General features: G+C 37.2%; 1 protein-coding gene across 4 annotated transcripts in view; it reads right to left on the bottom strand.

Moving 5' to 3' along the window:
• Positions 1-17,472, bottom strand: part of CDKAL1 (CDK5 regulatory subunit associated protein 1 like 1) — a 636,490-nt gene that overhangs the window by 112,576 nt on the left and 506,442 nt on the right. For all 4 annotated transcript variants that reach the window (XM_063097088.1, XM_063097092.1, XM_063097090.1 and 1 more), the window contains exon 13: positions 7,430-7,492. In XM_063097088.1, coding sequence (XP_062953158.1) covers positions 7,430-7,492 — 63 coding nt within the window. The remainder of the gene's footprint in view (positions 1-7,429; positions 7,493-17,472) is intronic.

Genomic DNA, 17,472 nt, shown 5'->3' with positions numbered 1-17,472 from the left:
ATCAAGACCCTGACACTACCCAGAGAGAAAAAGAATAGTGATATATTTTAACTGGATACAATGACTGAAGATGGAGGACAAGCATGCGGTGACTGGCAGGAGGTGGGCAGCCCAGGGAAGGACGGTACCACTCTGTCCCTTAGTACAAGGCAGTTGCTCTTTGCCCCTTTGTTAGTTTCTTCCTTGCTGGTGAGTTTCATAGAGGCAGTATATAACCAATGGCAGTAGAAACTGAGATGATTTTAGGCTTGATAAGTTGAAAATACAACTGTCATATCTATGTAGATCTTCTTTTGACTAATTTTTTACCCATACTTTTATACTGAATGTTAGCAAAGGATTTGATCATGAAGTTTGCTTTTTTCTTATTACTGATAGGTGGAGGAGAGAAAATATGCTACTAAATGTGGCATCCTTTAACAATGACCTGGGAAACCTTCCAACTTCTGCATCATGACCCCATCAGCCTCAAAAGAAAGTCACAAATGCTAGTTGGTGTCCTGATCAACTGAACAAGACAGGATTCTATCTCTTTCTAACTTGCCTTGCCTACCATTTTCCCATCTCCATGTATCGTGACTTCAGTTGATTCTCTCCTCAGCTTTTCTAAGTGTTTCAGGCTTTTAGGCTCTGACTTAGCCTATTTCTCTGGCTTGGATATCCCCTGCAGTCTTGGTCCTAAAAAACTCCAGTCCTTTGGCTGGGACTGCTGTGTGGCCAACCTGCCTCACCCCACACCCCACGGTAGGGAGGAAAGCAAGCTGGACAGGTTCTATTAGAAACTGAGTGTCCAACAGTGCCCAATAGGCATCTGTTATGTCCAGCTTAAATCATGTTTCCTTTGCCCCAGGCTGATGTTGAATCATCAGGTTGGCAAAGAGTGGAGGTGAGGATGGGGTTTTTAGAAAAAGCTTGACTGCTTCACTGATTCGATGGAACCCTCGATGCTTGCTTTCTGTCGCTTCTGTCCTCTCTGTCTCCTTACTCTTTTTCACATGTCTATTTCTAAGTAGAGTTTACCTACTTAGATTTAGATTTGAGGTTGGGGAGAGAGAGGCAGGGTAAGAAGGCCCACTTCAACCTCAAGCTTAAGTTGTGTCTGTCAATCCACCTTTTATTAGAGCATTTGACACTGTGGATTTCCACTTACTTGTGGCACAGAGGTGATGAGCGTGGACTCTGGAGTGAGAGTACTCTGTAACTTACTAGCTGTGCATCTGGGTTACTCAACCTCTCTATGTCTCAGTTTCCTCACTTGTAAATCAGGGAATACGAGTACTAACCTTACAGGTTGGTATAAAGATTAAATGAGTTATGTGTGTATGTAAAGCCTTGAGAAATGTGCCAGTTAAATAGTTGCTTTATTATAATTGTAATCATAATAATAAAGGTCTATTCAGATTTCATTGTTTGTTAATCCTCAGGGAAACTGGAAGAGCAAAATTCTGGAATCTGTGGGTCCCTGGATATATCATTTTAACAGCACCTGAATCTCTGCCATTTGTAGGTACTTCCATACCACCTATCCCTGCAGTTACAGTAACACAATTAATTAAACCAATACATAAAAAATAACATTTAATTTGTAGAACAGTGCCATGTTAAAAAGAAAAGAGAAAAAATACATAGGTACAATATCAAAGGTAGGCTCAAGGAAGCCTGATCTGCTACTCAACTTAAATCACAAGCTGATGAGGTTTAAAAATGAGGAAAATGCTTTTGGATTAAGGTTGACATAGACCAGGAAGCAAGCAGTGGTTAGAGATATCCTCAGCTGAAGCAGGAGACAGCTGAGCTATGTCTATACCTTTGGCAACAGTTATATGGTCACCTTGAGAGATAAGACATTTTAATAAATGAAAGCACAGATTTCACATACAAAAAAGCTCTTCGGTATGTCCTTTACTTTGATGCTAGCTTTAGAGTGGATTGATGAAATGAATTTAATATTTACTGAAGTACTCACTTCTCTGTGTTTCAAGGTCATAACCCTCATGGTTTTAGTGTAAGGGCATGTGTCAATACAAGGAAACTCAATCAAGTAGACATTTATTCAATTGTTCCAGATATTTAGTAACATCCTAAAATTACTTTAAAAACATTTTTTATCTTTGCCAAAGATAGGAAATAGAGTTAAGTGCACAAATGGCTTTGGACAATCTGCTGCAGAGAACTGTTTTAAGCATGCCATCAACATGCCAAATCAATAACTTGTTTCTTTATCTGCATGTGCCATGAAAATCTGGCTACCATAGAGTGCCGGATCCATTAAAAACTGAATTTGCTATTTCCAGACAGCAGATAGCTCAAAGCTCAACAGGGCCAGAAGGCAATAATCCAAATTCACATCTCCCTCTCTAGAAGAACAACTCAAAGCACTCTGTTGCTAAATTATTTTATTCAAAGCACAGGGGATAATGAAGGTTTGACAGTACCATGGTTTTCTCAGGATTGAGTCAAATGGCTATTATTTTTCAAACATAAAGAGCTGGGTGGAAGTGACTTTGTTATCTTAAATCACTAGACAAATCTGATTAACCGAGATATATGAATCAATAAATGATTTTTGAAATGAAGCTGCCCCTTCTGCTTAAGAGGTATGGTATATATATATATATTTAGGAAAGTTGATGTCACAGAGACTACTAGTCACTTAGGGAAGAGGATAACCCAAGATTTTGACATAGATTTTTTTGCTATATGCTTCTAACCAAGCAAATCTATAGAAAATATTATTTTCTATTTTTATTATATAATGTTTCACTGTACATTGTAAATATGAATTCAACCACTCTTTATAGTAATATTTCACTTATCCATCTTATAAAGAACCAGCTGTTCCTAAGAGTTTGAGATAAGTAAAATTTATTCCTAAAATACCAACATTTCTGAAAATAGGATATAACATCTCTACTGTTTTTAAAGAAAACATATATTTCTTGTGTAAATTAATCCTAATTATTTCACCCTGGGACTACTGAAATGTATAGGATAGCGGGGTATTTGGGTCTAAATTAAGTGGTCTTGTGCAGCTGCACTTTCAGAGTTCCTCTATTAATGACTTATAGTTTTTATAGCTTGTCCCTGCTTTCGTTTAGTATGCTGTCACTTCTTACTGGAGCTTTGACTTCTTGAAGCAATAAGCACCCTCTTTTTAACTGCTGTTAGAGTTGACTGTGGGTTTGCGAAACTAGGCATCTATGTTTGTTAGAACTGATTTTTTTTAAAAAGTGAACTGTTTGTGGATGAGGGACTGAAGAAGTAATGAGGTGGGAGGAAAGAATTAAACAATAATTTGAATAGTCTGGGCACAAATGGTTTTCCTTGCAGGATACGAGCTGTGTGTTAGCCAAGATTGCTGCTCCAGAGACCTCTGGTTGAATAAACCACTCATGCTAGTTTTCTGTTTACTCACAGGCTAACTCATCGAGTGCATTCACACATAGCTGCTTTTGACACACAGGAATTAGTCTACATTTCAGTTGGTATATGCCTACATATGTAGAAAAATTACCAAAATAACAGTAGTCACCAAAAGAAAAAGGAAAAATCCACTTTACTCACGCGGGGGCTTTTTCAATTAGCAATAATGTGCCTTGGATAAACCTCCTTGGCTAATACACTGTCCCTGTGCAAAGCTACACAGGGCTTTTTAACAATGTTTATTCTCAAGTGTGTCCACTGATTTATGTCTATATAGGTAGAGAAATTATTAACATAACAAGTCACTAAAAGAATATGAGAAGTCCCTTTCATAAAATACAGAAACTATAATAGTGACAACCTGTTAAAGACTCACTTTTAATGATGGACTATATATTCATTCATACAGACTAACTGTGTTTAGGAACTTATTCAACTTTGCAGATGTTAAAAACCAATATAGACAAACAAAATTTTTCTAACCTTCTCCTTCCAAGCACTTTCTTATTTTATAAATTTTTATATTAACATTTTATAAATATATGTTTAACAAATAAACCTAGATGTCCCCCCGAACACACAATTCTGATAAATTCTAACAAAAAGAAGACATCTTTTATGTGCACAGCAATATTTTCTTCAGGCCAAGAACACATAGCACATGGTAATTTGCACAGCTTTAATAAAAGTATCCTAATTATAGCCTATTCTAACTTACCTCTGACTTATCCAAAGGAAAAATTCAACTCCAAGCTGACTTTCTGTAACCTGGAAGGCCTCTGGCCCTGAAACCTTTCCTGGTAGTTATAATGGTGCGTTTTCAGAAACTACAAGCTATGTTTATTTATTTATTTTTGTGGCTGGCTAGTACAGAGCAAGCTATATTTATTATCTGTTTATTAAAATAACAGAGGAAAGAATATAATGCATAAAATACAATCAGATTACTTGCTACTTTGGATTACTGTCCCTTTTATTATGACAGATAAATGGGAATTAGTTTTGGTCAAGGCTTTTTGTAAAGTCTTTTTTTTATTATAAGAACTCTTGAAAACAATCTTTTAAAAATGGACATTCAATGAACCAGCAATATTTCATACTGTAAAATATTTCCTAAGACTCATTCTGGGTGCACATTTTGCTCTGAGCTTTACTTGCTTTTTGTAACAGCATCTAAGAGAAAATCAACTGATTATTTGCAACCTAAACAATGGCTTTGGGGTATGATTAAGAAATGCACCTGGCCTCACTCAAACAACACGTTTGTTTAACCTGGTGACTTTCCTGTGTCTGGGGTCAGGCAGGAGCAATCTTGGTTGTGGGGAGGACAAAAGAACAAATATAACTCACTGAGAACAAAATGGTCGTACTAACTACCCTTTGTAATTACAACTGTTTTAACAGTTTCTAGTAGGCAAGGCTATCATTTAAGTGACCCACTATAATTTGGGATGAAACCCCAGGAAATTATGCCAACTTTAGAACAGGAGTTGCATTTCTGAGTTTACTCAGCATAAGGAACCCACTGAAATGCTGAGTGTTCCTTCTTTGGCATAAATTTAAGTCAAAGGAAAAATTAACACTGAAAGGAATTTAGCTAGAGAGGAAAAGAATATCACAGCATTCACTCCTAGAAGCAGGCCAAAGTTTATTTTACTTTTCCATCTTTTTTATTATGGAAAATTTCAATCATATAGAAAAATATACAGAATAGAATAATGAACCCCCACAAACCCATCATTCAGTTTCAATAAGCATTAACACATGGTCAATTTTATTTTATTGCACCCTATCCATTCCCTTCTTTGAATTTTTTAAAGCAAACCCCAGACAACTAATGTTTTATGTATATATGCTTTCATTTACAATATATGTATTTATTTTCCTAAAGATCACTCCAGAAATCTCACTGAGCACAAGATGTTTTAAACATCTTTAAGCACATCTTGTAAAATGTTTTACACCAAAACTTACCTGCCTAGAAAACTAATTTACTTGAATACAATAGGGTAATTAAAATGACAAAGTAACTTGAAACACAACCCTCTATTATTTTATTTATATGGAAAAATAACGTTCTAAGGTTGAGAAAATAGTGAATGTTACTTTATTCCTATGGTTCTAGTCTTTATGGACATTCTAGTCTACAAGAGACAAGTTTAAAAGTAACATGGTTAGATTTGCCTGGATGGATTCTGAAAAAATGGGAGGAGGCTACTAAGGGGGCCAGGAGCTGCTTAGAACAAAACTTTTCCCTTTTCCTTCACTACAAACATACAGAATAAAACAGAATGCCAACGGGCCAAACCTTAGGAGCTTCAAAAATCACTCATCAAGCAGTCTAGCTACTTACAATAATTTATTACCCATCTTAAAGCAAAGATCAAAAGGAACTCCATCTAGCATTTATGTTCAATTTCTCATTGCCTGATGACTAATTTGTAGAGGAATGAAGTCTTCACAAGGGAAGCCAAAATAATCTGAGGTGACTTTGATACAAGGCCACAAAGGATATGAAGAGGAAGCTGGTAGAAGCTGCAAATGGCTAAGTTCCATTAAGAGTTCTAATAAAAGAATAATGGAATTTCCCTTAACTGTGAATTAAAAAATGTTACAAGTGGGCAAAATTTAGACAAGTCAGGCAAAACCTTTTGTCATATACCTTTTGTCATTGTTGTTAAATGTTAACTTTAGCCACTGTTGCACTTCTGTTAATGAAATGGCTTCATCCAAAAAAAAAAGCAACATTCTCATCAGAAATCTGGCTAATCTAATTCCTTTTGCTGTTGTATTACTTATCAGCCTGTACCCTCTGTCCGCATTGTCAGACACTACTGGCTCTTTCAATCTCTTCCAAACAAATTGCCTTATTCTGCAAAGTGATTGATTTAGCTTGAAAAATGTAACTTGAAATGATATAATTTTTAGTATTGTATATCACCATGGTCACATGGAACATAAACACCTCTTTTATAAATTTTTGGTGCTTAAGTAAATTGGTCACTATGGAAACACTAGAAGCTATTTGAATTCTTTCAACTGCTATGAACAACTGGCATAATTTTTTCCTCCTCAATCCAGACATCTCTGTATTCTCAACTGAGGAAAGGAGTTTTCACACTACTTATTTTGGCTAGTTAAAAAATCCCCACCACATGTCTTGCTATAAATTCATAGATAAGGATTTAAGTTTATATTAGCATTTCAACTGTGCAAATTTTTGTTTGCTTCTGAAATCACCTCGAATTAACAGATTTACTGGAACCTTACATGGCATAGAAGTTTCACACAAATTTCAGAAATCTTGTAATATATTTCCCCGTGAAGATGTGGTGTTAAGATTTTTCCTAAAAAACAACAATATGTGTTTGTTTTCTTTTTAAGTGTCCTTATCTTTAACAAATATATGGTGAGATACTTATAAGTGAAAGATGTCAGAATTCTTCAAATATGGGTGGTGGAGAGTTGGGGTATACATGAAACAAGACAGGCTATGAATCTGTAAAGCTGTGGTACAGGTACATGAGGGTCATTACGCTACTTGGTTTTCTGTGTAGCATAACTCTTGGCAGTGGATATTTCAGATATAATGCTATGCACTGCTTTTCATTAGAAACTTATTTTTCTAAATAAAAATCCTATCAGTAGCAATGAAGAACCAAGATTTTAGAGTCAATATTCTAACTGTCCTTACCACTACAAAAGCCAAGTTCACCCAATACAGTGTTTGGAAAGAAAAAAACCAAAAACCAACCAAACAAAACACAACCCCAAATCTGTCTTTTCATAGTATTTCAGATCTAGATTTTAATGTGAATAAAATATGATTATTTTAGTTCAGAAATACAAATGTTTTCTTTAAAAGGAATAAAAGTTGAAAAATTAAAATTAAAATATAAATGTAATTGGTAAGCGTATTTTGAAATCACCATATATTAGTGAAAACTGTGCTATACACTCAGAAAGACTTGTAATACCTAATATACTAGTAACATGCGTCTCTTACCTTGTGATCATATGGATTGTAAGAATGAAATACTCGAGAAAGATCTTTTGTCCTTTGCTTTTTCTGTGGAAGAAAACACAAACACTTGAGTTGACAGCTGGCAAAAAATATACATGTGTGTATATATTTATAACTATATCTCTATGTAAAGATATTGTTGATTTAGAGACTCTTCCTTTGTGCAAACTGAGGGGACACATGGATGCAATTAGAAACCAAAGTCACTTGATAGTTATATGGGTCATTGTCACAGAGCAGCCAGGCAATCTTTTCATCATCAAAAACTCTACTTAGGAACACATAATTCAGAGACTAAAATGAAGAAAGCTGTGGAAAATAAAGACAGCGCAATGCACATTTAGGGCACTTTCAATTTCATTGTCACATCAACTGCTGTTACTCGGAGTTGGGACCTGATGCAAAGGAGATGAATAGGCATTTCTCAAAGGAAGATATACGAATGGTCAAAAGACACGGGAAAAAAATGCTCAACATCACTCAGCATTCGGGAAATGCAAATCAAAACCACACTGAGATACCATCTTACTCCAGTTAGGCTGGCTAATATCCAAAAGACTGAGAATAATAAATGCTGACAGGGATGTGTAGAAAAAGGAACTCTCCTACACCATTGGTGGGACTGCAAAACTGTGCAGCCTTTATGGAAAATGGTATCGAGGTTCCTCAAACAATTACAGATAGAGGTACCATATGACTCAGCTATCCCACTGCTGGGAATATACCCAAAGGAATGGAAATCATCCTATTGAAAGGATACTTGTATTCCCATGTTTACTGCAGCGCTATTTACAACAGACAAGAGTTGGAACCAGCCTAAATGCACATCACTGAATGAGTGGATAACGAAAATGTGGTTCATCTAACTACTCTGCTATAAAAAGAAAAAACAAAATAATACCATATGCAGCAACATGGGTGGACTTAGAGAAAATTATATTAAGTGAAATAAGCCAGGCATAGAAAGAGAAATACCACATGTTCTCACTTATTTGTGGGAGCTAATAAAAATAAAATATACAAATAAACGGGGAGAAAAAAAAAGACAACAATCACAATAATTCCTTGAACTTGTTAAGTGAACAGATATGACATTGATCGGGGAGGGGGGCGAGTGAGGGGAGAAGAGGAGGAATTGGTAAAGGGACATGAAAATCAACTACACTGTATATTAATAAATTAAAATTAAAAAAAAGAATTGGGCCCTGAGATGCATCCATTCACACAATGCTCTTTATACTTTTAATGATATGTTCCTCTCAAGCTGAACCTAGGCACTACACACAAGTCTGCTCCACCCCTTGCTCCCCAGCATCTGTGACAAGCAAGTGCGGGATTCTCTTCACAGCCAACTGTCAAAGTAGCTTGTTTCTTCATCCACTGTGACCTGTTCACCCCCTGTAACCACTATGAACCATTTTGTATATGGTTCCAAATCTTCTATGCATATATATACACACACACACACACAATTGAATATTATTACTTTCAAAGAAAGGAGATCATTCTATACACATTGTTCAGAAGTTTACTTTCTTCACTTCACAATTTATTCCTGCCAAACTTCCATGCTTGTACGTATGGATCCATGGTCCTTTATAGGGAGTTGTGGAATCCAAAAACTCAAAAAAATTTTTTTAATATTTTTATTGAATCATAATTGATTATACAGATTTTTGGGGGTCAACATTGAGGTATGTTGATCAAATCAATATTATTAGCATATACATTATTACAAATTGTACTTATTCTTTATGCCCCTTATCCAATCTCTCCCCATCCCCCTCTCCTTTCCCCATCCCACCTCTGATAACCCTAGATTTCTTCTCTCCTTCTGAAAGAGTATCAGTTACTCTGTTGGTTTGTTGCCTAAATAATCTGTCCAATGCCGAGAGAGATGTGTTCAGGTCCCCCACTATTATCGCAGAGCCGATACTTCTTCTATCATTCTGGAATGGGCTTTGTGGAGAGAGACATCCTCTTCTTTTCTTTGGTCTCTGCTGATGACTCTCCATGTGTCAATGCACTCCAAAATCCCAAAACTTTTGAAATCTGAGTTTTTTGCAAGTCATTTCAATTTCTTAATAATAATCTTAGAACAAACATATTTGCCACCCTGTGTACTTTAAGAAAAAAATAAGAAAGTCCAGTTTCAGGATCAAGTAGTATAGATACAGTCAAATTGCCTCTTTCCCTCAAACCCTGTACCAATCTGTACTCTCACCAAGACTGAGAAGACCACAAGGCTTAAGTTAGAAATTCTTAAGAATTTCTCTTCTATTTAAAGGTTAGAACATTTCTAAATTTAGAGGTCAAATATTTTTTACAACAGATGTCAAACATTTTTGATATGTGCTAAATCCACAATTTATTTCTTTTATTTATTTCCTGACCATCACAGAATTAGTCCACCAACAAATCTTAAAATTCCATCATGCAAGTGGCCTGTCTCTCTTTAACACTGCCTTATCTTGCTTTTGGTTCTGCTCTGATTTTGTTATTCCAACGACCAGGTGACTGGGCCTCTTCTGTCTTTACTTGTGAATGAATCCTTGCCTGGTATTGATGTGTCCTAGGCAAGTATTTTCTACCTACTCTATTGTTTTCATGGACGTGTCCATCATATCTCCCCAATATTAGAGATCTAAGCAGATCCCTCTGCCTGAGTTCTACATGATCTTCTGCATCTACATGGCTAAGCAGCTGGATCTGATATTAATTAGGGCTTTGTATTAAAGTCATTCGTACACACTTGTAGTATTCCCAAAGACCAGTTTCCCTATTACAGAACTCTTTGGAGTCACAATTTCAGTGGCAGTCCTTCAAATCACTTGGCCTTGTTGCCACACTGTGACAGCCACTGAAAGTCATCCCTCCTGCAGTTCAGTTGAAATTCCCATTTCCTCTGTCCACCTCTGAGTGGTGCCTCTGACCACCTAACTCTAGAGTAATTTAACATTTCTTTTCCCCTGGAGAGCAGAGATGTATTTCTAAGATGATTGGAAACAGTTCACTTGGCTAATGAAATGTTAGCTCTGTGAGCCTTGAAATCTGTTTTGAACAGGTCACTTGCCCATCAAAGTTTTCATTAGCTTGTAATTTTCTCTTTCCTTTCCATACACCCACTTAGTTGGTGTAACAGTTCTTGGCTTATACTTCAGTCAGCAGAAAAATGACAGATACTAAGACTTCCTTTGGTAGGAGACTTGATATAAAACATTGGGGAACTTTTTTTTTCAGAAGGGAAATTATGCTTGAGAAGATAAAATAGGCGGCATATCAGTATTCAATTTAGAATGTATCTCAAGAACTTATCAGTCTTAGAAACTGTTGAGCTATAGCTTGTCAGGTGAATAAGTAATATTAAGTTGTTTTGTGTGAGCTTTTTATGGGGGTTTTGATTTTATATCTCTATTTTGATAGCTAAAACCTATATATGCCTTTTATCATAAACATCCTTAAATAATTTTGGGAAAGAAGTGAGGTATAACTAAGTAAATAACACTACTTGGATTAGCCCCAAAAGAAGCCAGCAAGAAAACAACGGCTTTTTTTTTTTTTCTGACAACAAATTTATTATATACAAACACAGTGAAGCCTTGGATATGGATATTGAAAGTTATGTGTATTAATCCAGTTAACTAAAAGCCACTGCTATTCTTCCTCTGAGGTCAGTCATAAAGCCCAGTGATGTATTTTCTGGAATCCAGAGTAGGGATTGGCAAACTATGGCCCATGGACCAATCCAGCCTATCACCTACTTTTGTAAATAAAGTTTTATTAGAACACAGCCACATCCATTTGTTTATGTTATTATCCAGGACTACTTTCATGCTAAAACAGCAGAGTTAGTAGTTACAACAGAGACTGTATGTCCCACAAATCCTAAAGGATTTACTATCTGGCCCCTTACAGAAAAAGTTAGCTACCCCTGATCTAGAATCGCTATCCCTGACCATTTCTGCTTACAGTGGTTCCTTAGCCTCAAACCAAATGAACAACTAACTATCTAGCAAAATTTCTTGCTCCTTTTACTTGCTCAATGAAGACAGTTCAAAAACCAGTCATAAACTATATTCTGACACATCGGGATGAACATACCAGGCATAACAACAATAAGCTGTCTTGTTTTCAGGATTTTACCTTCAGTGCTTTCTATGTACAGAGAATATCACAAGTTGGTTTCTAGAGCATGGTGAAGTACAGCCTTCTGTATTCACACTGTAATTGCTGATGACGGAAGCTCTGCGAAGAGATCCTTTATCAAGTTCTATCACTAAAGCCAAGTACAAGGCTTCATGTAGAAGTAACTAAGCCATGGCCATTAGTATTAGTGAGCCAGTTTCTCATATGTAGGCAGCGTTAAGAGTACTACTTTACAAAACTTGTTGAGCCTTGCTATCAGCAGTTTTAACTGAAACTAAAAGCCAAGCCAAAAATGGAATAATTAGGTATTTTCCTATTGCATCATAGTGCATATCTAACTTACCTCCCACTTTTTAGCCTGTTAAAACAAACATCTCAGTCATGCAATCACCTGTTAATTCTCCAAGTGTATAAAAAGTAAACATGTTAGACAAGTTGTGTGATGAACTTGTAATGAGGGTGGCCAGAGTACAGTGAGTACAACAAACATTTCTCCCAGAATTGTACCAGATACCTACAAGTCGCTTTCAGCATTAATCCCAAGCACAGGCTACAGAGAGGATATTTAAAAGTAATGACATGCAAAGTCCTGCAGTTGACATGGGCTGCAGATGAGTTTAAAAAGTGAGGCAATATGCAAGTTTGGTAAAACTTCTAGATTCCTGAGAAGCTGAACATCTGCATTCTCCAAGCAATAGACACTCCATAAATTGCTTTTGTATTCTATTCTCCAAGGACAGAAAACACTGATGGTCCCTTTTTCTTGTACTCATGTTTAAACTCCCTTTCAGACAAAACGAAACAAAACTAAAGGCCCTAAAGGGAGCTTTTTTTTTAAAAAAAGCTCAGGTTGCCAGACAATGTAATCATTTCAATTCTTATCAAAGATATGCAGTAGAGCTCGGACCTGAAAGAGGCTGCACTTGTGATGAGAATATGCATTTGGAACAGGAGGTTATACAATTTAATTTTAGCAATATCCATTGACTTAGCTTCTTTTGGTTCCCCAAACTAATTCAATGCTTTCTGTGCCCATTCTCTAATTGTACATTCAAGCCTTCCCAAATAAAACACTGTTATAAAGTAAAGCTGTAATAAGACTATGGCCTTCATTTCTACATACAGGTTCTCAAAAATGATGAAGCCTATGAGCTTTCTGAGAGTTTGACAGGTTTAAGGTATATTGTAATAAAATTTAAATGTACAGCAAGCCTTCATCATACGTGGTAGTAAGAAGCCAAATGAGCAGGTTTGAGTTGCAAAGTATTTATTTTTTCTGTCCCTTTTCTGGTAGAGAGCCTAAGAAGAAGTCAACAGGTCACCTGGCAGGTAGTAGCAGAGAGGTAAGAGAGAAAGATAAGGAGCCAAGACAACACAGAAACCAGACAATCAGGTTCTGATAGCTGACCTTTGTGTAATGCAGGGGCACTTGAGGCAACAAGGCAGTGATGGTTTGATGGGGACTAAGAAAGCTGTGCTTTAAAAATTTCCAAAAGAGACTGGAGTCAAATACAGGTAATAAAGGCTAGGGCTCAAGGACTGGTGAGTTACTACATCCAGGAATAGACATTAGGGAAGTCAGAGAACCATATTCTAAGGTAAAAGGACCAAAATAGCCAAGAAGTACAAGAGAGTAAAAGGAGTCCCTGGTGAAGAACTTGTGAGGAACTGGGAGAGTCAGGAACAGGATGTCATGGAGGTGCTCAGGGCAGCTGAGGGAGCACCCACGCCAGCAGGAGCGGGTGAACCCCTGAAGGGTTTAGCAAGAAGCAGTACAGGACACTGAAGTCAGGGACAAAAAAATGAAGTAGCCAGAGAACCTTAGGAGGTAAGTGAAGGTGTTAACTACCAAGGATGTGGCCCTACACTAAGGTAGCTCTGCTGTTTACCCTGGGCTCTTCTATTATATATACTTCCTGCAGGGGTAGGTTCCAGAATCAGGGTGTGGGCAATGATGGGCCCATTAAATCCTGTCTGCAATGTGACAGCATTTGGTTGAAGAAGGAAAATATTGTTGTTTACTGAAGAGTTCAGTCTTTGATAAAAGCAGCCAATAAAAGAACTGGTCTATAGGAAGATTATGCCATTTATAGACTGTAAGGAACTAGGCCAAGCATAGGCACATGGAGACAAAGAGAAAAGAAAGTAGCTTTGGTGAAGTGAAGAAAAGGTTAAATGATTAGAACATATCATGCAAGAAATGTAGTGACAAATGATCTAATTTGTGTTCCAGAAAGAGATTCCTAATGGGGTTAAAGTTGGAGCCCATGTGGGAGGAAGGCTAGGGGACAAAGACTTGTGAGAAGCTGTTAACAACCCTTCAGAAAAAATAACATCCAAATTAAACTAGGGGCAAGGTGAGAAGCTGGATGGATTTGAGAAATAGTTAAAAGGCAGGAGGGATAGCACTTTGGCAGCTGATAGGAGTACAAGACAGGGAAGATAGTGGGGGAGGGAAGTACCCCTCACTGATGTAAGAATCTAGGCAGAGAAGCAGGGTTTGGGGACTTGAGGGGAGAGAAGGGGAATTCAGTTTTGAATATAATGCATTTGTAGTGGCTGTGATACATTTGGAGAGATAATAGGAAGGAAGTTAGATATGAGAGTGTGGTACTCAGAAGACAGATGTGGGAGTCATGAGCATACTGGTTAATTTAAAGCAGGACAGGGATGAGATCAAACGAGGAATACATAGAGTGAGGGAGGCAAGAAGATGAGAGGAGAAAACTGAGGTTAAAATCCTAGCAAACAGCTCTCTCACTTGGGCCAGATGTCTACTGCTCTGGACGTCCAATGTAAAATGAGGAAACTGAATTAGTCAGTGGTTCTCAACACTTGTTGCAGGTTATTATTTAAAATATACCAATGCTCCAGTCCTAATCCCCAGTGAGTATAATTTAATTGGTCTAGTAGGACCTGGGCAAGTGCATTACTTAAAAACTCTCAGGTATTTCCAGTGTGCAGCCAAAGTTGAGAACCACTAGGCAAGAGGATCCTTAAAACCTCTATACTTCTAGATCAGTTCCCCACCATCTGTTAGCTACTGCCATTCTGTGTTCTGAATTCTAACAGGTTATTTTCATTCTTCATCTCTACATTATGCCTGCAGCTTTTGCCTTATTTACTGGCCTCTTCTTTGACTTAAAAATGGACTCTCTATGCAGGAATTCCTCTGGGGCACATTGAGGCTTTGGCTGTAGAACAGGCTGCTGCTATATATTTAGGAAGTTCCCTACTTGGTGAGTGCTTCTGAAAAATAAATGGAAAGCTAATTTAATAAACCTAAACCTTTACTTTATCATTGTATAAAACATCAATAACTCCATTAAAAGCACTTGACAATATCGGCAATCACAATCTCATTTTTATAGTGTACATATTTTGATGGTGTCCCTAAGATGATAATACTAATGCAAAAAAAAAAAAGAAAAAAAAAGAAAAGGAAAAGGAAAAAAGATCCCTCGATTTTAAACAATGAATCTCAAAATTTAGAAATCAACTGAAAAATCAGTGATGGGAAATATGGTTAGTGATCACAAAAAAACCCCACAGGGAAACGGGCAAACTCTTCAAAATCTCACCTGCTTTTCCTTTAAAGGCACATACAATAATCCCTTGTTCTGCTGTGAGGATGGTAGGGAAAACAAAGAAAAATAAGGCTGCTCTACCACATGTATTTTTTGAACCCTTTATCTCTAGTAAGTTCTGCAAAATCACTGCGATGACCATAAACCGTAAACGTTGCTGACTGCAGACATGAATTTCTTTCTCTACATCCAGCTACAGCAAATTCTTTAGTTTTGAGCATCTCCACAGTGGGGGTGGGGGGGCCATGCTGTAAGCATTTCTTAGAAGACACCAAGACAGCAGACTTCTAAGAGCAGAAGTTAGAAAGTAGATAAGTGAATTTGTTCACCCAACCATAATGGTAATCAAATAAAATAACCAGGCAAATTGGGAAATGTACAATTGATTTTAAAGCACAGTAGATTTTAAAGCACAGTAGATAGCAGAGGGAAATTTTTTTCCCCAGCCTTATGGTTTCTAAAATAACCTTAACAGAAGGAAGATACAAAAATCGGCTTCTCATTTCACAGAGGGCAGGCAGTGGGGGTGGTAGAGGAAAAGTCACCATTTACCCTGGCAGGTCCTTAGTTAGGTAACAAATACTGGAAGAAAATGCAAATGGAATTCTGCATTAATTCAGTGATAACTGATAAAATAAAAGTAGATACATCTTCTCCTACCAAGCTCACTTTATTTTCTAAAGAGAACATGTGCTTATACGGAAAAGATCATTCTTTGGCAACAAAGGCATGGCTGGCACATAAGAAAGGAAAGAGACAACTAATTTGTATTAATAGGTGTTGCCAAAATGAGCAGTGATTACAAGTAGTTAGGGCAGAAACAGCCTTTGAATGCTAGTCAAAGCCCTGCAAAGTGAAAAGACAAAGTCAAAGGGCACTAAGTACCACATTCCACATAATGGTTCACTCAAATGTCCTCTGTATGGTAACTTCTGGGTGCTCAAAGTAGCACATGAAAACATGACTTGTGATAAATATCAATTCATTGTCACTAATCTTCACTCTGCCCTTGTAACTGACCACAATAGAAAATTAACTTTACCTCCTATCTGGATTATTATAATAATGTTTTATTTCTTGGACTATGTGGTTCCAGTCTTCACCCTCTTGAGGGTTGGCAAAATATGGTCTGTGGGCCAAATACTGCTGACTGCCTATTTCTGAATAATCTGTGATTTGTTTTTATACTTTTAAATGGCTGAAAAAAAAAATCAAAAGAACAAGAATATTTGTGACATGTGAAAATTACACAAAATTCAAATATCCATACATAAGGTTTTATCAGAACACAGCCACACTCATTCATGTAGTATCTATGGCTGCTTTTGTGCTACAATGGTAGGGTTGAATGGCTGCAACAGAAACCACGTGGTCCTTAAAGCTGAAAATATTTACTACGGGGCCCTTTCTAGATTTTGCCAACCCCTGCTCTAAATTACTGGTTTGCAACCATGGCTACACATTTGAATCACCTGGGAATCTAAATAATACTGATGTCTGGGTCCCAGCATCAGACAGTCTGATTTAATTGATCTGGGGCACAGCCTACGAGTCAGGCTTTTAAAAATCTCTCCAAGTGATGCTAATGTGCAGCCAGGGTTTAGAACTATTGCTTAATCCACCCCTTTACTGCAGCCAGAGTGAGTTTTCTAAGGCATCATCATCTAACGTCAGTCTCCTCTTTAAAAATCTTCAAGGGCTCTTTGTTCAGAGAATCAGGTTTTCAAATATTGCATTAAGGCCTGTCCTGCTTTTCCCGCTAATGCCAAAGACAATGTCTTGTGCCTGATAGACCCTGCATATTCCTGACTCCACAGTTTGCTAATGCTACTCCCTCTGCCTGGAAATGCCCCCCACGCCTCAGCCCCTACCACCTCATTGTATTAAACTCATTCTGAAAAGCTCCGTTCAAAGATCATCTCTTTCATGATGGATCCCCCCAAACAGAAGTAACTTTTATCGGTTTCCACAGATTTTTTTTACCACTTTCATTATGCATCAACCCTCCCTTGAGTTAAAAAACTATTTCTTGGTCATCTAGGTAACATCTCTTCCCTTTATAAACTTTATTAAAATGCACTGCATATGGGAGATGTTTAATAAATACTGCCTATCCCCCTAATCCCATGACATTTTCGGTTTACCTTCATTGAGCCTCATATTATCCACCCAGGTCACCTTTCCCCTTCAAGTTCTCAACTCATGACACAACACTTCAACTTGTTTGTTGTTAGTAACTTTGACTTCCCCAATCTTTTGCCCTTCATTTCCCTTACAGACTCCCGCTCCCCA

This window comes from Cynocephalus volans, chromosome 5 (assembly GCF_027409185.1).
Source record: "Cynocephalus volans isolate mCynVol1 chromosome 5, mCynVol1.pri, whole genome shotgun sequence".
Lineage (NCBI taxonomy): Eukaryota > Metazoa > Chordata > Mammalia > Dermoptera > Cynocephalidae > Cynocephalus > Cynocephalus volans.
Note: the sequence above shows the minus strand (reverse complement) of the source record. Positions and strands in the feature narration are given on the sequence as shown.